At 39.9% G+C, this 23,320-nt stretch overlaps 1 protein-coding gene across 2 annotated transcripts in view; it reads right to left on the reverse strand.

Moving 5' to 3' along the window:
- The window catches only part of LOC102789722 (myosin-10), a 62,345-nt gene that overhangs the window by 6,969 nt on the left and 32,056 nt on the right, over positions 1-23,320 (reverse strand). The window contains exons 4-26 of one of the 2 annotated variants that reach the window (XM_087839596.1): positions 21,814-21,841; positions 19,480-19,582; positions 17,989-18,018; positions 14,488-14,580; positions 12,553-12,616; positions 11,984-12,082; positions 10,577-10,720; positions 10,362-10,457; positions 10,068-10,186; positions 9,166-9,318; positions 8,818-8,991; positions 8,559-8,732; positions 7,146-7,260; positions 4,202-4,395; positions 3,741-3,862; positions 2,909-2,978; positions 2,607-2,767; positions 2,415-2,523; positions 2,170-2,301; positions 1,869-2,075; positions 1,576-1,713; positions 1,362-1,485; positions 1,078-1,249 (exon numbers count right to left, since the gene is read on the reverse strand). In XM_087839596.1, the coding sequence (XP_087695722.1) occupies positions 1,078-1,249; positions 1,362-1,485; positions 1,576-1,713; positions 1,869-2,075; positions 2,170-2,301; positions 2,415-2,523; positions 2,607-2,767; positions 2,909-2,978; positions 3,741-3,862; positions 4,202-4,395; positions 7,146-7,260; positions 8,559-8,732; positions 8,818-8,991; positions 9,166-9,318; positions 10,068-10,186; positions 10,362-10,457; positions 10,577-10,720; positions 11,984-12,082; positions 12,553-12,616; positions 14,488-14,580; positions 17,989-18,018; positions 19,480-19,582; positions 21,814-21,841 (2,821 nt within the window). The remainder of the gene's footprint in view (positions 1-1,077; positions 1,250-1,361; positions 1,486-1,575; positions 1,714-1,868; positions 2,076-2,169; positions 2,302-2,414; positions 2,524-2,606; positions 2,768-2,908; positions 2,979-3,740; positions 3,863-4,201; positions 4,396-7,145; positions 7,261-8,558; positions 8,733-8,817; positions 8,992-9,165; positions 9,319-10,067; positions 10,187-10,361; positions 10,458-10,576; positions 10,721-11,983; positions 12,083-12,552; positions 12,617-14,487; positions 14,581-17,988; positions 18,019-19,479; positions 19,583-21,813; positions 21,842-23,320) is intronic. The other variant, XM_087839597.1, reaches the window with a different exon arrangement.

Consider the following 23,320-nt stretch of genomic DNA (forward strand, 5'->3'; position numbering starts at 1 on the left):
AGACAGGAAAGTACTGCAGAGGGTCATCAACACAGCCCAGAAGATCACTGGCTGTTCTCTGCCCAGCCTGGAGGCCATTGCAAACTCTCGGTACCTCAGCAGAGCTGGCAATATCATTAAGGACTACTCTCACCCCAGTAATCAACTGTTTGAACTATTACCGTCAGGCCGACGGTACAGGTCACATAAAACCAGGACAAACAGATTCAGGGATAGCTTCTTTCCCAGAGCTATCACCATAGTAAATAAGCACAAAACAACTGAACCTGCTTAACTATACCATACTTGCCACTGTCACTATATTATGCTGCTATTCATACTATCATTATATGAATGTTGCTATTCTGTATATATCTACTTATTATTGTCTGAGTACTTCGGTTGTTTTATTGTACTTTTGATATTTTATATTTATATTTATTATTGCATTTTGCACCAAGGGAGTGGCACTCCAATTTCGTTGTACCTTGTACAATGACAATAAAGGCTATTCATTCATTCATTCTTCCTTCAGCCCGTCTAATTATAAAACAGAAAAACCATTGGTTGAATGTAAGAAGGTTTAGACTTGAATAAAAGTTCCAGTGCTTATTCAGATTTGGTTCTCCAAAAATGCCGTGCATGTAATGAAACCATTGGTCCAGTGGGTGGCAGCAGAGGCAGGATCACTGTTGATTCTAATTAAAATAAATGTATGAATGTAGTATGATCTCACACTTATAAATGACCAATAATACCTCACAAATAACAATCGCACACATTCCAGTGCTGTGAGAGTCACGTAGTAAATATCAGCCGGCGCCGGGTCACCAAGCAGAGCAACAAAAAGTGAACTTTAACAATAAGACCACTGTTGTACACCGGTCTGCAGTGTTGGGAGTCTAATGAAACGCTCCATATAAAATGGCTAGTGTGAATGTTTCCAGTGCGCTGACTGCTTCGTAATGCTATGCAACACTTATCTCACTCCTGCTCTAATCACTTTAGAATTTCTATGACTCTGAAGCCCATATTTAGCTCAGTCTGTTGAACTGATCAGGACTCATTCTCCTCCGTCGTCGAGCTACCATCTCCTACCTCGCCTGCATCATCTGCTGCTCATCGTCCTTCTTGCTCAGCTGCATTTTAAATTCTTCTATTTGGGACTGAAGCTCTGATATCTGGTCCTGGAAGTCAGACGTCTCCCCATCCAGCTTCCTCTTAGCCTTCTCTAGCTCCTGTCGGGTCTTCTCCTCTTTTTTCAGTCTCTCTGATTATAAAACACAATAAAACATCGGTTTAATATAAGACAATTCTTTTAACAATCGTGCTGTAGAAGGGATAGTTTGCTATTTTACGGATGCTATGGTTCACTTGTTTACCCTCCAGGTCGACCATCATCATTTCCTGCTTGTTTTTGACCTTGCCCAGGTTCTTGGCCTTCTCTTCCTCTTCAGCTAGCATCGAGGTCACCTCATTGATTCTGTCCTCAAGCAGCTTCTTTTCCTAAACATGAAAAGAGACAGACCCCTTAATGCACAGCTAACTTCCCAACTCAAACATGAACCCACCCTTTTAGAGGCATCTTCCTCTCACCTTGAGGAACTTGGAGTTCTGGTCCTCCAGCAGCAAAATGTCCTCTTCGTATTTCTTCATTTTAGCTTCAGCTGTCACTTTCTCCAGCTGCAGCTTCTGCCTGGCAGCCTCCTCCTCATCCAACTGTTCTTCCAGGTCCTACGCACAGCAACAAACATAATGAGCAAACATATTTTGCACTGAGTAAGCCAGTTATATTTTAAAATATACTTGTTTTTTTTAACATTCCCTGCTGTTACATAAGTAATTGAGAGACAAATAATCTATTTCTCCTAGCATTAATGCCCTGATACCTGGATATGGGACTGCATCTTTTTCTTTTCGTTCTGCAGCTCTTGGCTCCGCTCTTCTTCTTCCTCCAGCCTGGACTCCAGGTCGTGGAGGATCTCCTCCAGCTCTTGTTTTTTGGAAGCAAGACGAGCTCTCATCTCCTCGGCCTCTGCGAACAGCTCTGTCTCCGCTTGCAGCTGCTCGGCTAAGATGTTCTTCTCTTCCATTAGCTACACATCGATAATGTTACTGTGTCGATTGTGCACCTCAGAGAGTTCAACATTAAAGCGAACATTTGATGATATTGCTGTAGTTATAACCAACCTGCTGATGTTTTCTCTCCATCTCCACCAGCTCACCCTCCACCTTCATCTGCTTCTCCTTCACTTTGACCAGCTCTTCATCCTTAGCCTGCAACTCTTCTTCCTGCCTGGTCACCTGCAGCAGGGGCTTCACCTGTGGGTACAAATGAACAGTAGCAGCAAAACCAGAGGGACTCTGCTTCTGCACAACACTGACTACTACAAACTCTTAATAATTATCAGCACCGAGAAATGACAGTTACGCACCTTAGTGAAGAGTCTCCACCACTGCCAGTGACGCAGCTTTAAGTAAGCAGCACAGTTTCTCTGGAGAACCTTTAGCGCACTGAGCTGCTGTTGTTTCTTAGCGAAGGCCCTGAAGCAAACAGAAGAAGAAAAGAGAGACAACAGTGAGATTTGTGTGATCAAATATATAGAAACAACTCTGTTTCTACTTACTTGCGTGCCAGATATCCTCGACAAACAGCCTGGAAGTAAATGATGATGTCCGTGATTTTCAGGTCTCTCTCTTCCTCTAAGTGGGCGAGGACTCCGGCCCTGAAGAAGATCTTACTCTGGCCAATTCGGAAAAGGTTGCCATCCAGCTCTAGGGCTTGAATCTACCATTTAGAGGAAGATGAGGTGAAGATGTGTGTTGTCTATTCATAATTTATTTATAATCATTTTAATAACAAGGTGACCTTTACTTCTTAGACCCCTCCATGTAAAGATAAATCACCGGAGTTTGGACGGGTCCTTACCATTCTCTCACAGGCCTGCTTGCCATCCATGAAGCCCTTGGGAATGGCGTTAGGAGTGAGGATCTCATACCTTGTTAAAAAGCAGAAAGAAACAAGCACCATCACTGAGTGACAAAATGTCCTTGCTAATATTATATAAAACAGAATGAAAGACAGGACCGAGTCCTTTGTTTCCCATCAGGTAGAAACTGCACACATGAATCCCTTTTTTTTAGTTACATCTGTTCAACTTCTCGTTAATACAAATATTTAATCAGCCCAAGAATAACGTGACTTATTTGAGCAGAGGCCTCCACAGTCACCAGATCTCAGTCCAGTAGAGCATCTTTTGGATGTGGTGGAACTTAAGATGCACATCATGGATGTACAGCCGACAAATCTGCAGCTGTGCGATACTATCACGTCAATACAGATGTTTCCAGCACCTTGATGAAGAATTAAGGCTGTTCTGAAGACAAAAGGTGCTCCCGCTCATTACTAACAAACTGTACCTAATAAAATGTCCAGTGAGTGTGTATTTTAACATGTAAATCACACTTTTTATAGCTGTCTGTCTCTCTGTATTAGCCCTGTGACAGAATGGCAACCAGTTCAGCCTGTACCCCACCTCTGACCCAGTGACAGCTGGGACAGACTCCAGCACCCCCAAAACCTTGAACTGGATTAGTGTTTAAGAAAATGCACGGATGGATGGATTCATATATGACAAGTTTAATTCCTAAAAGAGCCTTACACGTTTTTTTTTCTCCAAAGTAATAAATACATTTAGCTTATTTCAAACCTTAGTAGGAAAACATTAAGGTGACAAACTGAGACATAGATTAAAAATGACCTTTGTCTAAACTCCTGGAAGACGATGCGGTTGGGGAAGCCCTGTCTGCAGATACGGATCCCCTCAAGCACACCATTACACCTCAGCTGGTCCAGAACCAGGTGGGGGTCCAGTTTACCAGCCTGGCAAAGCAGGAAGAGGAAAAATAATGAGATCAATAAAAAAAACATGAGACCATGAAAAACATTATGTAAAGCTTCTGTATAAATAGCCCTTAAAAACAAAAGAGGGTTTAATGAGATCTGTTTCCATGACACTGCAGTCAGTGCACGTGTCATCCTCTCAGCCAAAAGCATCAGTGCTTCTTGCCTGTACTCACGACGATCAGTGCAAATGTTTCCCATCTCAGTGCATAAATAAGTGAAGGCATTTAAAATTCCCACAGAATTTGCACATTTGTTTGTAGTGACGCTGAAGCAGGACATTTTGCTGATGGTTAGATTTTAGATTTTAAGACTCACCCTTTTTTCATGGTTGGGGATGATGCAGCGGACAAAGTTGGGGTTGGTGTTCCTCAGTGTGGCCATGAGCTTAGACAGTTGCTCCTTGTACAGCTGCCCCACGGTGCGAAACATGCCCTTCTTGGTCTTGTAGGCAGCACCAAACGCTGTCTCATTCATGCCCGCAACCTGGTCCAGTCCCACTATCCGGTCAACTGGTAAAGAAAAATTAGTTAAAGAGGATTACGGATAACTAGATTAAAGGAGGAATCCACAGATGCAGATATGATTGATATGATCTGCTATTTACATGAAAAGAAAAGAGAAAAGCCGGCAATTTTTCTTTGATGTGTATTTTAAATCTAATGTAAATGTTTATCATGAGACGCTGCCAATAATGGCTGACGTGTTAAACTCAGCTGGGTTTGCTCTTTTCTATTTTTATAATACAGCATGAAGACAGACAACACTGTTACCAGACCAGCTGTGAGCGATGACCATCTCAGTTAGCACACTACTTAATTGTCTTCTACTCTTAAATGCTTTAAAAGCTTTTAATCTAATGGATTTGAGTCCACAAAGCAGGAGTAATGTATTTCAGATGATCTTCTAAATGCCGCACACACATGAAAATATAGCTAAAAAATGGGGGTGTGGTAGAGAATAAGAAAAACTAGGATCACTATTCCTTTTTTTCTGTCGGGTAAGATCTGGATATGAATGTCTTTTATAATTTTCTGCAAATTTCTTCTGTAAATTTGGCCAAAATAAATCAATATGCAATCACATTTCTTGCTCTGGGTGTAGCTCGGTGGTTTAGTAAACCAAAATTTAAATATGTGGTGGCACGCTGATGTCATCTAATAAAGGGAAATTCCATATAATAAACAAAAAGATCAAGGTGCTCATAAATGCTACACAATATTTCTTCTGGATGAATCCCACACACACTTCCTTCTGCATAAGACATTTGAAAAGCAGATTTTTAAGAAACATTTTCTTACATCTGTAGTTACTTACTAGCAGTTTCTGTTCTTCACTCTGCTTTTAGATTAAAGCACAGCTTAGAGGCACTATGTGCACATGATCACCAAAGGTTGCATAAAACTTCAGAAACAGACCCCATTTAAACATATTTATTCACATGTTTACAAACTGTGGTATAAACATCACCAGAGGAATTATCAGTGCTAGAAATCATATTCAAAATGTAAACAAACAAAATGAAACAAAAAAAATTCATGAATTTTCACGAAAACATCACTTTGTTCTCAGGATGCTGGCTTACTTTGCCGTTTCTTTTTTTACCTCTCTCTGCATTTAATCATTAGTTATTATTAATCCTTTTCTCACTTTCTTCGTCACCCCCAAGTGGTCACATCAAATCGCTGCCCCTCCCTGAGCCTGGTTCTGCTGGAAGTTTCTTCCTGTTAAAAGTCAGTTTACCCCTCCCACTGTCGCCGAGCGCTTACTCAAAGGGGGTCGTTGGGTTTGGCGTTTTCTCTTTCTGTGCTATTTTAGCGTCTTCACCTTACAATATAAAGCACCTTGAGGTGAGTGTGATCTGGCTTTATAAGAATAAAATGAACTGAACTGAATCTTGTCATTTTACAAAAGCTTCAGTCAGATTCACACACGTCATCACAAGAAAAAAAATAAAACCCTCATGTTGAAGAGCTATTTGAAGTTGAAGAGTTTATTTCTTTTATTTTCATCATATCTGCTTAATATCTAAGTAAACTAAACACTTTTTGTTAAACAGTACATTGTTAATCACAGCCTCCTATGAGTAATAAGGATTGACGGGATGTAGTTATTTTTCCTTTTGAAGTGTTGACCCTAATTCTGAATATGCAGCCCATTAATCCTTCATTTGTACACTAGAGCCTGAATCAACTTTAAAATGCATCCCCCTGATCAGGCACAATCCGATTTAGTGTCTAAGATTTTCGCAATTTGTAAAATAAGACTTCACAGACAATAGATGTCAGAGTATTAAGAGTGGCAGTAAACCACCAGCACCAATAGAAATACGTATGAGAGGTTTTAAAGCCATGCAAAGCTGGAGGAGAACTTTTTGGACAGATGCACGGTGCAGTCATGACAGGACAGGAAACCAATGAGACCGCCAGTGCAGAGCAGGAGAAGCAGCCAGTGGTTTACAAAGGTTAAGTGTTACTATCATTCACCTGGAGCTTCATGGAGCCCAGACACATTGTCATAGAAAGAGGCTCTCTGAAACGTCTGAATGTCTACAGCAACAGAGACACAGACAGAAGACAGGACAGTGAGAGAGAAAAAGAAAGACAGCAAGGATGCAACACACACACACACGCACGCACGCACACACGCACACGCACACACACACACGCACGCACGCACGCACGCACGCACGCACACGCACACACACACACACACACACGCACGCACGCACACGCACACACACACACACACACTTTCACAGCACTGATTAGCTGTTATTAAAGAAGACAGAAGAGTAAATATCAGTGTTATTACCATGTTATTAAGCTTCTCATTAATCAGATTGTTAATTCCACAAAATCAGAACAACAATGTTAAGGGCCACAGTTAGCACCTGAAAAACTAATAAGGTATTTACTGGTACAATTGGCAGTTTTAGCACCAAATGTCATTCAGCTCATTCGACTAAGCGGAGTGGGCTGTGGTTTAACTCACTTACCCTTAATGTTTCTGCTGGCAAAGCCTTTCCCCTCATTAGTAAAACCATAAAACACACTAGCTCTGAGAGAAAGTGTGAGAGGAGAGGAAGTATACTTCCCTCCATGAAATATGACATTCACTCAGTTATAGCATGTCACATTGGAACTTGTGGTGTGTAATGTCAGTCTGAAATGGTGCCGAGAGCTGGAGAATACATATAAATACACACAGGTGAAGACTCAATGGGCTTTTTCAGGCCACTACAAACTTCTAAATGACTTACCATCTTTCCAGAGCTCGGCCACAAACTTGTCAGTTGACTGGTGCAACAGCGTGGCTACATTGTCATTCAGAGGATCCATGTTCTTCATTAGCCATTCATCAGCTTTATAGTCCACCTAAGCAAAAACAGTGATCGGCATTGTTTAAGCACAAAAAATGCTATCATGTGTTTTTATATGTGCAAAAAACAAAAATCAAAGATGAGAACACTATGAGGGCTGTGACCTCCACCTAAAACCCACACAGGAAAAACAGCCTCAAATCAGGCTTTATTTATGCAAATTTGGCTCTAGGCCATTCATTCTCTATCCTGTCTTTTATCTTATATCCCAGTGTAACTGTATAAATAATAAAAAGGCTTTCAAAATCCACTCTCAGAGGAATGGTTTTCAGGCTCTGATTAACTGTCTCTGCTCTGTTGCTTCACCTGTCTTAAGTGACAGCTAGGTCTGGCGCTGTTTCCAGGTACCACGCAGCAGTTGTTTTAACTTACAGGCAGCACCAGATGTGCTGCGTGAGTCTATTTCAAACCACAAACTGATATAATACTGTATATGATGAGATTCACAGTTGGATATTATATTTGACTGGCAGCACAGTGAAGAATCGCGGCGGCACAGTTGGGTTGGATTAAGTGTCTGAAACAGGATAATGACCTGTATGTGTTTTTCAGAAATGTGACATACTACGAACAGTGCTGGACGAGAGTGGAACATAACAAGCAAATTACACGCCCGGCAACCTAACATGAAGAATGTAAGAGCCGCATATGGGTTTAATCAAAGTCCAGGAAAAGCAAACTTGCTATGTTTGTACTTATTTTCCTCTTCGGTATCACTCTGTCACAGAGGATTTGTTTGCCTAAGTTCAGATTTAATGTTGGATCCAGTTTTGTGAGCTGGATGTGAAATATTTATCTGAATCACCCGTTTCTCATAAGGACTAATGTTAAACTGACTGGTGGTCTTCGATGAGCTTGTAAAAATATGTGCAATTCAGAAAAGAAGCAGGTAAATAGTATTCAACACATCAGGGTAGCTGTAATATCAGATGTCAAGCGCCCCCTTTGGAATGCCGCGGAGGATCATTTTTTCCGTACAGATGGCAGAATACCACACAAAGGTGAAAGTTCACATCTCAGTTATGCAACCGCAAGGCATCAGGCACTCAATCTCACACCAATGTGAACCAGATGTGGGGTTCCAACAGCAGCGGCAGCAGCACAACAACAGCGCTATTGTTTTAACGCAGTGACCTGGTTAAACTACGCAACCACAAGTCTGTGCCACAGAGAAAAGCAGCAAAGTTGTTGGACGAGGAATGCACAGAGCTCCCAGAAGGATTTAAAGCTATAAAAGAAACAAAGATAATTGCTTTCGTTTTGATTTTTGTCTTCCAAGCCTGATATACGTACCCTTCCTGCATAGTGGATGATGCAGAAGTCAGCTTTGTCTTTGAGTTGACGTGGCTTCTGAAACTTGCTATGTGTGCCCAGCTCCTGCAGCACTTTGTCTACAAACGTCTTGTCAGTGGCCTTGGGAAACCAGCACTCCTCATCCAGCAGGGCGAGAATGCCAGGGGGGTTATTCTGAGGAGATATATTTAGCGAATAACCGTGTATTTAAAAGCAGACACGTATACACACTGTCATACATGCACACAAGCACACTGACCGGTCTCTCGATGAGGTCGATGCAGGGTTGCAGGTCGAGGCCGAAGTCAATGAAGCTCCACTCGATGCCCTCCCTCTGGTACTCCTCTTGCTCCAGGATGAACATGGTGTGGTTGAAGAGCTGCTGCAGCTTCTCGTTGGTGTAGTTGATGCACAGCTGCTCAAATGAGTTCAGCTGGTAGGAAAGTGAATAGCAGAAGGAAATCTTTTTACATGTGATTTATCCTTTCGCTGGATCATCTGTCCTGTCTGTTTTTATACTCTTACAAGGGAACAAAACTACATCTGCCAGACGTCACTTTGTATGTTGTAGAAAAGCATCTGTCACTATTAAAAGCACCACGAGCACCTCAAAGATCTCAAAGCCAGCAATGTCCAGGATGCCAATGAAGGACGCCCCCTGCCGTTTGGTCCTATCCAGCGCCTTGTTGATGCGATGGACCAGCCAGCGGAACAGCCGCTCATACGTCGCCTTAGCCAAGGCTTCAACAGCAAAGTCAGCCTGAGGTAAAACAAAGAGAGCAGAAAAGTGCAGAGAGCAACATGAATTATACACGAGACACACACAGACTCGTGTTGTTGTTTTAGTCTAGAGTGTTGGAGCATGACGTCAAACAGTGGGCCACAATTAGGACAATCCATTAGCCAGCTGGTGGACCAGTTCAAACATATGGTTTGAGTTCGCAAAAACGAAGTGTACCCTTAAGCACTCTGGAAATGAACCTTTTCAGCTGCAAACAAAAAGACAAAAACGGAATACAAACATAGCTATTATAAAACATTTAGTTTATTAAGTTCTTATAAAAACAACTTAAAATTCAACTAAACTGATTACTGATTTGGATGTTTTATAATCAGGAATCTAAAACGTTTCCAGACTTTGGTTTCCAGCTCTGAGGATTTTAATGCTGCTCATGCAATAAAAACTACTTGAAAAGTTTGAGATTTAAAACATTTTTAAGAAAATCTGTCATGATTTCCTGACATTCAATTAAATAATGAGAAGATTTGCTTAATTATTCTCACAGTTTTACATTAATCTTCTGGGACGGTGCAATGGTCCGCTTGGGACAAAGTGACAAAAACGTCATCAGAGGTTAAACGTGACGCTCTGTGTGGATGTCTGCATCTTCTCCATTTTGCTTTGGTCTGGTGATCTGGCCCATACACTACAAGGCTAGAACTACAAATATATCCTCCAGGTGGACTTCCTGGTAAGCTAGTACAACCTGTCCATAGATGGCACCTTACCTGTTCTTTGGTCTGTGCCTTCTGCACATAGTCTCGCCCCACTTTGATCCTCGGGGTGAGGATAGCTCTGGTAAACTCCATAACATTCATTCCAAGCAGGTGGCAGAGCTTCTGTGCCGCTGGGAGAAGTAGGGAAAACAAACCATGCCACTAATTTATATACAACAGAAATCAAATCATAAAGAATACAGTGAAAGTTTTTTTTTTACATAAACCTGCTGTATTTAACAGCTTTTTAAAATCAGAAACTGTGAGAAGAGTTATGTTTGTTTATTTCGACTGGATGTCGTTTACCTGTATTCTCAGGCATTGAAGCTTGATCTGTGTTTCTCTCCTTTTTAAAAACAATGTTTCCAAACTGCAGCACTGCAGAGACCACCTTCAACATGCCTGACAAAAACAGGAGGAGATAAAAACCTTACTGAGTGCCAGACAACGCCTGAGGAAAAGCAGTGTCTGAGGAACCTGGATTTCCAAAGGAATGGAGCACAGATGGAACTATAACTCACAGACAATCTCGTCATGGGAGAAACTCATGATGTGCATGGCCTCCATCGTTTCCTGGAAATTATCCTTGTCCTGCTGGCCCGGAATGGGAATGTTACCATTTGACAGGAAACGGTAGTTGTTAAAGCCTTCGAGGAGCAGATCCGCTAAAGAAGGAAAGGAAAAAAGAGATGTTCTTTATACCGTAGAACATATTTTCATTATACTGCCACTGTTCTATCAAACATTTAAACGAATATCCTCATACGTGGCTCTCATTTTTCTTAAAAACAAAAAGAAGGTAAAAACAAAATCTGGTAATTCTTTGTTTTTACATTAATTGGGCCCCAATATGCCCAAATATCAAAGAGAAATCAAAAATGCATGCTCTGGAAGAGTTTGGGTCTTAGGAGGTTAAATTAAGGATGATGGTAAAAGCAACTTTAATTGTTTTTTCTGGAGTTTGGAGGGCTCTGGAGCAGTAAGCGTGTTGGGGCTGGACTTAAGGTGATTAAAAACATCTAAGTGCTCCTTTCTGAATATTAATGATCAGTGGGTATCTGCTTAATTTTGCACAATAGGCATTTGTTGGTGTTTTACTGTGTACATCTAAAATGCATCTGCAGAACTCTGCATGGAAATTTTATTGGATGGTGATCCAGGGCAGGATGATACTATCAAACATTTCATCTCTTTCCCCCATAAACACAACATTTGATGACCTCCACTCTACATTTAATGGCAAGTTTTGAAGCTTTGGTATTAGAATAGTTTCCGTGTTTTTCCAAGAGTAGCTGCATGGGCATCTTTGTTAACTTCTGATTCCCAGTCATTCTGTTATATAAGCAGGCGTAAAATATGACAGAAGCTCTCAGTTCAGAAAAGAGCTTCAAGGGTTACTCATAGTTGGCTTTCAAGCGGAAAAGAGTTAAACAAGATTTTACTTGGAATTTGAAAGTTCTAACATTTGTCTCAGATGTTTTAGTTTTATGACATTCACTAATATCTTGAGCTTCCTAATGCTCTTATTGCAGTATCAAGGCAGGTGCAGCTTATCCTGTGTTAAGTTATTATTTATGGTGAATCTGTTTATATTAGTTTTTTAAATATTTACTGCGAGGTCCCAGTTCTGACACAATTTATGTGTCCGACTGTGGCTGTAATCTTCGTTCAGTAGGAGACAGAAGAACAAGGCGATCAGAATAAAACAAAGATTTCATCTCTTAATCTAAGGGGGAAAAGCCAGGAACAGCACAATGATCCAGCTGAATAGCAAGTTCATTTGTATACATATAAATATATATTAAATGAAGTCAGACTTAGAATGAAACTCTGACCAACTCCTTGTTTGTCTACAATTTTAACAGCACGCCAATTAAATCAGTTCACTCTCACTATCCGTGCTTTGAAAGCAGTGCACAGACACTCACTTCGAAGATGCTCTCCAGCCCCTGCCAGCAGGCGATAGAAAATGTGAAAGGTCCTCTCATCTTTGGCCTGTCTAATGGCTCTTGACTTCTCCAGAAGATCTGAGAACAAAAGTTAAGTCCTGACAAGGAAATCACAAAACTAAAACATGACTCTGTGGTCCCACTAATGAGGAAGCTCCTGTTTTGCCACATGCAGTTTGACCGGAAAGGTTTACCTCTTGCAATTTTTGGTAATCCTCTGTTTCCAGCAGAGGCCTTTTTTTTGTGTTAGAACACAGAAATTTCACCTAAAAAATTTGACTTGTGTATTTGATTTCTCACCATGAATAACAACACATAAAAATGAGGATTAACAATAACAGTGTTGCTTCTCTATAGCTCAGTGTCCTCGTGTTTATTCTGGGAAATTACATTCTTGTGGCTAAGCCCAAGCTCTGGTGATACATACAACCTTCACTGCTCTCTTATCTCACTGAGCGTCCTATGTTTTAGCCCTGCTCTGCGTTGTTTTATTTTTAAACATTGATTTATGCCTTTGCTTCTTTAGTCCTTGCAAATAATAAGGATACAGGTTTCAATATTGGCCCCAACAATGTAGCCTGTGACGTCAAAGTTGATTCTGATGAACTTTCCCTGCAAGAAACAAAACACTGTTAAGAGAAATTAAGACATTTGTTGAACTTCGCAGATAATCACGAAGCCTGTGATGCATGAGTGTTTATACGTTATTATGTATATGTGTATTTGCAGCTGTCCTCTCTTTATTTGTTCTCTCTCTGGGCACAGCTGCGTTTTAAGTACCACCTTGTAGGTCCTTGCAGATGACAGAAATGTGGTGAAGAACAAAATGTCTATATTAGGAAATACCAGGTTGACAGGTCAGAAAGAATCTCAGGCATGTGTGCGGTTTCCTGACAGTGATTGTGAGCAAGCGTGCATGAATATTTGTGCCCATCTGTCTCCTGGTATTCACTGCTCTGCATCCCAGACAGAGGGTGATTCACGAGGACCCAGGCTCCATAGTGGTTAATCTTGACCACATTGTTTACTTAGTCACAAAAAAATGTTAAATGTTTAGAGTGAAAATTGTTGCGATTACTGTAACTCATCTCAACATGATCTAAAATAAGCGAATATTAGAAGCATGACATCAGTCCACTTACGAAACAACATTTTTAATTTTAATAACTCTTCCAAAGTTGCATTAGTCAAACTGAAAAGCCCCAAAAATGTATTAAACAGCTTTGTGAGTTGGATTAGAAGACCGAGACTGCTCTCATCTAGATGGAGGAATATGAAGAAAACTTTGCAGTACTCTGCAAAGGTAACAATATTCCACCCACCGTGCCCATCAAAATCTCACAAAAACCTCATTCAGAAACGCACCCCTCCTATTTAACCTGACAGAGCCTGAACATGTGTGAATGTGCTCTTTAGTAATTTGTCTGAACAATCTGGATCTAGTAATGTTTACATATTGCTTTCAACACAGTACAAGTCTGTAAAGTCACTGCACCTTTATATACTGTATAAGCAGTACAGTATTGTGCAAAAGTCTTAAGCCAGAATGTGTAAAATTCTAGCAATATGGAGAGTCAGTTTTGGCATGACTACATTTATTCTTCAACACAACCTCAACTCTCTTAGGCAGCTTCTTTGTAATTTCTATTGCTGTAATTTACTCCTGAAGTTTCTGGAACAGTTCTGCAGGCTTCTTGACTGACATTTAAAGCTCTTGTTGACTAATACAGTTACATTTTGTCTTTTTCTATCCAAGTACGCTTTTACTGCATTGGCACTGTGTTTGGGATTATTGTCATGCTGAAAAATAAAGCCAGTGCCACCTTCCAGACGGTACTGCATGGTGAAACAAAATCCCCAAACCGCAACAGAGCCTCCACTGTGCTTTACAGATGGCTACACACACTCACTGATGTACTTCTCCCTTCACCTCCTCTGTACATGCTGATGGCATTTTTAACCAAAAGCTGCTGTTAGTATCAAAGTGCCTAAAGATATAATTTGAAATTGTGCAGACTCAACATTGGCTCATCCCACGTGGAGTTAGGTGACTCTTATATGCTTGAATGATTTACAGGTGAGTGTTAAGTAGGTCAGCAAACAAAAACATTCCTCTGAAATGGTCAGGTACAAGGACTGGACTGAAGCCAATGTCAAAAGAAAAACTCTAAAAGAGTTAGAAAGCCCGGAGAACTATTGCTTGAGACCACTTTAAAAATGCTTCGTTGAAGCAAAATAAAAATAATAAATAAAGATTCAAATGTTTGATGTTTTTGCATGAAACATTTTGAATAGATTCTGTAACTAAACATATGTCAAACCTAGAGTGGGATCTAACATTGCATGCTAAAGCTGTTTAACACGAAGACACAATGTTTTTATAACCTCATAACAGACTCGATGTTTTTCCCTTCTGGATATCTGTTCATGCACATGTGTTTAAATCTGGAAAATTATCATTTAAACAAGAAATGTGAACTCACAAAGCGAGATGAGTTGTCATTTTTCACTGTCTTGGCATTGCCAAAAGATTCAAGGATGGGGTTGGCTTGCAGGAGCTGGCGTTCCAACTCACCCTGTGGAGAAAGAAAGGGAGGTAAGCCAACTAGCTGTCAAACGCGTGCATTATGCAACTGAATATTTTCTTGTTATTGCTATTTTTTGTGTCTTCCAAAATATCCACAAATTGGCAAGGCAAAATCAAATCTTCTCAAGAAGCAGAGAGAGGAAATGTAGCAAAGTCAATATGCTAAACCAGTCTTTAGACAACCAGCTCTTTACCATGACTCTGCTGGCTTTACTTTAGTCAATTGCAGTACAATGTGAATTTTCTCTGGGGAACTCGAAAGGATTTTAGGGGGCCAAGACAACCAAACGGTTTTAGAGAACTTGTGAAACCACAAAGGCACTAAAGAGACGGTGTTTCGCCACATATCCCAAAGTGAGTGATTAGCTTGGGTTGATGAATGAGATGCTTCCTCCGGCCTTCGCATTCCTCTCGTTGTTATAATATACCCTGTAACGTATGTCTGAAAAGTCTGCCAACACTGTGATAATGATGGCTTCCTCTCAGTTTTGGAAAAAGACATTCCTATGAAACCTTTTACTCCCGGAGAAATGAGATAACCTCCTATATCCAGGGCATGACAGCCCAAAAATAGCCTCTACTGCAAATCAGAGAGTGGTTAAAATCTACTGAGGATATTCCTCTGGACTTTGATAACTCATGGGGAACAGATTAAGTTATTCCTTAACTCTAACTTGCTGCCAAGCTGGCTCTTGTTGTAAGCTGGTCAGTAATGGCCATTAAAGAAAATATGGGTCCACCTGTAGCCATCTTTGTTCTTAAAATGAAGTTATTATGCTTATTTCAAGAGCCATAATTTCATTCTTGGACTCTACTAGAGTAGCTTTTCTGTTTTACTTTGTCTACCAAACATGATTTCTAGCAAACCACATTCACTAAATTCAGCAGACATCCAACCTGGCCTCCCTCCCCTTTCCATGAGGTCTTGGAACGACATGGATTTTTCCCAGCCAATCAGCAATCAGGCTATGTTACAGATCTTGACTTTAAGGCATCTAAGAGCCCAGCCTAAACCATAACCTCATGGTAAGTGCACTGAAGTTGATTTTTGACATAAAAATGAAAAGTTTTGAAAAAAAAAATCACAAAAAAAGAAGGAAAAAAGAACCTCAAACTCATATCTTACAATTAATTAATTATATTTTGAATTTTCAACAAATTGAATGAATGAATGAATTTATAATTAAATTAATTTTTGACCAATTATTTCAACTAATTCAATTGAATTTTTAATGAAGCCAACTGGGTGGGGCTTCTGCGCTCACAGCTAGAGCCGTGTGTCTGAGATGACCAAATTAGGGACATCCCAGCTCTGTGACATCATACAGAGCCCGGTGTTTGAAAAAAGTGAACAAAACCAAGAGCAGTCAGACGCCTGAGCCTTTGGCTCAAAGCCATTACTTATGAAATTGCTGACCTCATTAGAAACTATGACCATTCACCACTCGAGCAATCTACTGAAAACAAGGACAAGCACAATAGGTCTACTTTAAATAGAAAAATGAAACTGACGCAAAGAGAGACAACAGGGAGCCAGCAGCTTACTGTTTAAAGGCGGATACCACATAACTTTAACAGGCACGGCTTGACTCATGACCCATGTCCACTTGCCGCATGTCTCTCCTCATTTCCTGTCTGCATCTTAGCGACATTACCTAATTTAAACAAAATGCCCCACAAATATATTTCAAAGACAAAGAGGTAATAGTACTTTATCTTATAGCACGGATGGAGGAAGGAAAGAGTAAAACAGAACAAATAAGGTAAATCAAAAAAGATCTGAGCTGGGTGACTGAACAAGAGCAACCTGATCCTCTATCCTATATTCCACAAAAAGCAGTCTCAGTGTTGCAAAAATTATGAGCAGAATGAGACAAATAAGTCAAAATGTGGAAAAAAAACCCATTTCTAGTGGACCATCTTTTAAGCTTGTCGCTCCATATAATACCAAAAGGGAGAAAAAGGGTTTCTGAACAAAAATACTGAGCTCGAGTAGAGTTAATACTAAAGTTTAAACAATCTGAGCAGACATATGGGCGACACATGGAAATATAATATGTGCAAAAATATACAAATATCATGAACTGCTTGAATCTTCATATGCCGCTTCAGTATGCGTGTGCAGTCTGCTACATATATCTGCCTAATGAGCTGTCTGGAACTGTTCTCCATTCAAGTATCCTGACAGGCATGAGGTTCACTGAGAAAAAGTGGGAGTAACTGATTCCAACCAGTACATACATCCGTTTACAAATGGCATTTCCATTCATATTTCTTACAGAGAGAATTCATATAGTCTCCTCCCTTGAGGTCTGCTTTACCTCTTCACCACCTCCATCTTCACTCCTCTTACAGTCTCTCCTCCTGCTTCATATCTTTGCTCCCCCTCAATCCCTGGCTCTACATTCCTGCGCTCAGAGGCCACTCTAATGCAACGCAGCGGTAAAGCGGCATTAAGGAGGTAAGCGTGGATGGTGTACACTGGCAAGGGAGGCTACTCACTCTCAGCGACTGAAAGTATATTAAACAGGCATTTACTCAGATTGCGTTTGCACAAGCGGGTTATTGGACTTCTACGAGGGCCTCTTTTTCTACAGTTATTAGATTTTCTGAAGACAAAGAAACATCAGATATTGGTTTAGGGGGAAAGATAAATAGCTACCAAATAAATCAAGCAGAGACAAGGAGAGCCAGAAAATAGTTTTGGAGAAACCACAACAAACAGAAGATGGAATTTGGGAGTTTTTTGTACTTTTCAAACTTATCTGTGGCTTAATATTTGAAAATCCATGTGAGGCTGTAACATTCAATCACAACAGTGATCATGCTCTTTAAACTACAAACATGCATCAAGGAACGAACGAAAGGAAAACATGCAGAAATATATATGCAACATTTACACATTGATATTTGAAATAAAAACATTTGCTCTGACAAAATATGAAACACGAAGTTTGAGGAGAGATGTTTAGTGTGGCCGTCATCTGATTTTCACAACGCTCTTTGTGAATAAGAACACAAAACTGTGCCAGAAAGGGTTCATTTAAGCTCCCGTAGCGCTCAATGAACAGCTTTAACAACAGGTATTTGACTGACAGATGTTTCTAATAAGACCTCTCAGTTTTCCTCAGTTCTAATAAACCCAAACCAACTGATAAAACAAAGTGTTTAATATCGTGAGCCTGCACGCTGACGGACAGATTCACTTGGTTTCAAATAATTATGTGAAAACACGAGCCAGCACAAACAAATACCTCATAAAGGAAGAAGCTTAGATTAGTCCGTCATCATCATTACAGAAGTAGCAGAGATTTAGAGAGAAGGGCATGCAAATACACACAAACATAGACAAAACGGACGGCACACTGTTTTTGGAAAAAGCTGGAGATACACTTGCCTGTAGTTTGAATGCTTTGGGAGAATCGGGCTGTTTGTTATGGATAAACAAATACAAGTGTTAAAACCTGAAGCTCTTATGTCAGACAAAAGCCATGAGAAAGAGAACACCAGTGCAAACTTAGCCCAACGCTCGAGCAAGAGCCAACATTTTAGCTTAACTTTTACTGAGGTAGGCACTTTAGGATTAAGTAGAACACAACAGCATTAAAAAAGTTTACTTTACAGCTGAGCGCTAAGCTAGTTTCATGTCTCCTGAAGCTAGCTTAGCTTCTTGAACAAGAAAACAGTTAGCTTAGCATTGGCTAAAGCTAAAATAAATGGCTAGTCACACTAGAGTAAAAACAGGATAGCAATCTGTGTTGACAACTGCATTAAATTTTTTTCACGTTCGATAACTAAATGCAAGAAGATATGGCAACCAAAGTTGACTGCTAGGTGACTGCATTTGTCGTCTAGTGGGACATTACAATCAATCTGAGTCAGTCGGTTGCAGAAACTGCAACTTGCTTCTTTGCTTTAGAGGCCTAGACTCAGCTGGTTGCTAACTGGTTGTACCCCAACAGAAAAGAAAGGTTGTTGAGTACGTTTGTTATTTTGCAATTCAAGCACCATCCTGCAGCAACCATGTCACTATTTTGTGGAGGAATTTCTGAGATTCACATCTATGACGTTGTGCCCAGATTCTGAATGCAAATAGCATGAATTTCTGTGTATGTACACTACCGCTTCATTTTTTGCCAATTTACCACTGACTGTTAATTACTGTGTATTATCACAAACAGATTTCCTGTAATTGCTAAATACACCCAGTTAACATAAATTGATGGCAGGGTGCTTTATTGCCATCTTATTGCTGCTTTATTGCTGTCTTGATCCACCAAAGTAACTTTTTATACAGCAACTGAGTGTATATGTTCACCCCCCAGTGCCCTACATTGAAGCAACCATTTCAAAGGCAGTGAGATCACAAATTTCATTGCACCCAGACACAATTACTTTGGTGCCGCGGTCTCCACTGTTTTCTCTAGTGTGACTGTACCTCACAAATGAACTACTCTGTGTGTTAATCCACGCAGAAACCACAATATAATGACTTTTCACCTTTTAATGGAGCATTACATGCTAGACTACCATTTGCCTCTGAGTAGAAACCAGCAGAGGTTCATGCAGGTTGGTGGTAACAGCCAAGAAAAGTGTTACACATAAATAACTCAATTACACTTTAGTTTTTGCATGGATTAAATAAATGAGAGTCAGGCTGTTGCTGTTTCCTGATTTGTGCCAAGCTAAACTAATGGGTTGTAAGATAAAATCACTGTATGACAGAAATCAACCTTCTCAAGCTTTCTGACATTTTTTAAAACACAGCAATAATTTGAGAGATAATTCACACAGTGATAAAGCCAGCCAGTTTTTCAATGAAATTTGAATTTTAGAGGAGAGGGGGCCATGTTTAGTGTAGGAGAAACGTAGGCAGTACGGCTCTCACAGGAATGTTGTGATCTTTGCGTCCTTTGTGTGAGGAGGCAACGTGGGCCAGGTACTGGATGACCTTCTTCGTGTTCTCTGTCTTGCCAGCGCCTGATTCACCTCTGAAAAGTAAAGACAAATACACATGAGTAGAGTGAGAAAATGTGAGCCAATACATGACAAGGGAGAAACAAACAGGTTTTGTTTCTGACCTGAATTACAAGGTTTCCCTTGTGAAGCACAGCCACATAACAGGAAATATTATGTATGAGTTGTCCACAGTTTACCAAGGTACAGAAAAAACAACCCTAAAACCTTAACCAAGATAATGTTCACTCATTTTTATTATGGTTAAGAGTGATTTGATGAACTCCAAGGACACAATTAATAGAAACAAAACAGAAAACAGAGAGAGTGACTAAACATCAGGCTATCTTGTTGTTTTTGTAAAAATCAATCCATTTGTTTGTCAGTCTGTTTTGCTAGAGAACCCTGTGGTTTGGAGAGCCAGGCTCCAAAGTTTCCAGACCCCACTTTTGGGCTGTCCTTAATGATAGCTGTGTTCAGGCACGGCCATCCGCAACTCCCACAGTCGGGTCCTGGAGCTCAGAAAACCAGGGCCAGCAGTGAAAAGAAGCCAGTGACACTACATCCATCTACATACCAGTGGCTTTAGTCTAACTCACTATTAGCTGCGCACTGCAGTTTTAGCTGCAACACTAGAACTGCACGGGCGAGTCCTCGAGTGCAGTGTACGAACATATGAATATAGGTCAAGCAGGTACTCATACAAGTGTGGTTTGATGTCTTCATTGTTTTACTAGGAAGACATGAATCCTCTTTGAATAAGTCTCCCAGAAATCATTCATTGGAATTCTCGTATATTCTCTCTTTCGCCAAGCATGTGGTTCAAAAGACCTTTGACTTTGGGAACTATTTTTATGTCTAGCTTCTCATTTTTTCACAGATCTCAGTGCTAGAGAGTCGAACTAGATTCTGAAAACTTAAATGAGAGATTCTTCAAGGTCTCAGTCTTCCTGGATATTCCCTCTTCTGTCCTATGATATGTACCATATGGACATTTTGTAACACAGTGGCTTTTGAATTGGCGCTACCTAAAGATGAATCCAATTAAAAGAACATTTCTGTGGCTTGTTTTCATGCAGTTAGACCGTACTTTTACAGTCAACTCCAGTGACTGGAAAACATCATACATAGTTAATGCATGGTTTCTTGCCACATTTGACCATTTATACAACAGTATGCATCATTACATACCAGACGCTGACTGTTCACACAAGGCCTGGATCTCCAAATGTTATTCTAAACTATGCACTATATAATTCTGTGCTATGCACTGTTATGCTTAATGGCATGGTGGCCTTTCAACTGGATCAAAGTGATCTATATTACAACAGAGCTGCATAAATGTAGGTCATAAGCAACCTTTTTCATCTGTGTTTCTTCAGGAGTAATTTTCCTTAGAGCAGGAAGGAGAGGAGGAGATGTTTCTCTAAACTGGCTGACAATCTAAACCGCAGGTGTCGAACTCCAGGCCTTGAGTGTCCTGCAGGTTTTGGATGTGTCCTTGATCCAACACAGCTGATTTAAATAGCTAAATTACCTCCTCAACATGTTTTGAAGTTCTCCAGAAGCCTGGTAATGAACTAATCATTTGATTCAGGTGTGTTACCCAGGGTGAGATCTAAAACCTGCAGGACACCGGCCCTCGAGGCCTGGAGTTCGACACCTGATCTAAACTGTGGGGCTAAACTCTTAAAAGGGCGCCTTTTCACCAACAGGGGGTGCAGTTTTCTGAATTTAGGGCATACTTTGCAACTGCTTCTCATTTGTTCATTGGCAGCATCAAACCCCAAGAAAGACAGTGGCACTTAATTACCCTCTGCCAAAGAAGATGAAGGCCGGCCACCAAACCACACTCATAACTCCCTCGGTATTGGGTAGAGCCGCTGTAAAAGCCCAGCATCCGCAAAAAGCTATTTGAAACCAATTTTTAAATAGAACATGGCAGAATAAAGGGAGCTGGCCAAATGACTCAGGACGAGAGGAAGATAAAAAGACACGGGAAAAAAATACTATAAATAATCCTCGTAAAGTACTCATAACTGTAAAAGATATTTATATTTAAAGGCATTTCAAGGACAAGCGGTCTTTATATAATGTAACTCTATTAAGGTGAAGCGATATAATCCTTGTCTTGAGACAGTTTCATTTTCCAGTCCATGAAGCTGGTTGATCTCTAGAACCACCTTAAAGACCAGTTCAACCATCTGCCCTAAGAAAGAAATTAAGACAAAAGTAGAAAAGAGAAGTTAAGAGTTGCAGTACTCACGTGCAAAGAATTGATTGGTCCTCACGGTCTGTTCAGAGAAAACAGAAAAAGAAAGAAAGCATCTCTTGTTTAGTCATTCATTTTGACTTACAGAGATAGCATTCAATGGCTAAGCTAAACATACAATGGAACATAACAGTTTAATAGTTTTCACCAGGCTAATACTGGAGCTATCCTGACTGCGAGTACATACACGTACATAAACACAGCTTGCATTTTCCTGAGAATTTCCTGAGAATAACAGGACAAACATACTGCTCCGTGAACACTGAGGTTTATAAAGGAGGTGTGTTAGGAATGTATTTTTCACCACAGCCAGCAGGGAACTGACATGCTTATCATCAAACAGAAACTCTGGGCTAATTTAAAGACTTGAAGACACGACATGTTTGGTAATATGGCAGGTTTAATCTTCCAGATGACCAGGCAGCAAATCCAGACTTTTTTAATATGATCTTGTGAAGAGATTTAAAATTTTTAAGAGATGTTAACTAACACTAACAATTTACTCTACAATACCCTTTGTATCATATATGATACATGAGTTTTTGAGACCTCTATCTCATCAACATGATCAATATTTGCCATAATTTCAAAATGTTATGGACAAAACTCTGCCTAAAATTAACATTGTTGTTAAAAGAAAGTTGCCAAAAATGCCCAATGTATCAAATGTGATAGAAAAAATATATAATAAATATATAATTAAAATATATCATATACAACATGATACAGCAAAAAAAAAAAAGAAGCGGATTTTATTATAAGGGTTAATAAAAATCTCATTTGATGGGTTGGGTCTTACAGGGTTACTCATGTTTTTTCAGATATTTTTTCAATTTTCTGACATTCAAGTCATAATCTAACCCTAAACCTAAGCAATGAGTATATGTTATTTTTATATTCATTAAATTGTTCTCCCAAGTCTTGACAAATGGGGAAGAAAAAGAATGACGTTTTTGCCTTTTTCCAAAATACCATAAAAAAGAAGAAGAATTTATTGTGAACCTTTCATAGTGTCAAAAACTAAAATGAAGTACAAAAGCTGAATCTATTTAAAGTCAAAACTGATGTACGGTGTATTATTTTTAGCCATTTCATCTAGTTTAAATAATTACTTTAGGTATCTAATGTATGTAATGTATCTACTTCAAACATTTATCAGTTTCATAGCATACTACACTTTCTAGGAATCTTCCCTGAGGTTTTCTAAGCTACAGACACCTGGTTTGGTGAAACTGAGGCCTTTGTGACTACAGGCCAAGAAGCATACTTCATCTCAAGAGACTGAGAACAAGAAATGATGAGAAAAAAACTTTAAAAACCGCAGTCATCTCTGAAGAAACAAACGATTTGCAGTAAAAAAAGATTTTTCTTGTTGTTTTAAAATGATAGCAAACCATAATTTTTCCTGACACTTATTTAGAGCCTCAAGTACAACTTCAAATATACAAAGATCACTCACCATTTACTAGTTCATACGAGAGCAGCCACTTAATAAAAACCA

This window comes from Neolamprologus brichardi, chromosome 4 (assembly GCF_056152115.1).
Source record: "Neolamprologus brichardi isolate AB-2024 chromosome 4, ASM5615211v1, whole genome shotgun sequence".
Taxonomy (NCBI): Eukaryota; Metazoa; Chordata; class Actinopteri; order Cichliformes; family Cichlidae; genus Neolamprologus; species Neolamprologus brichardi.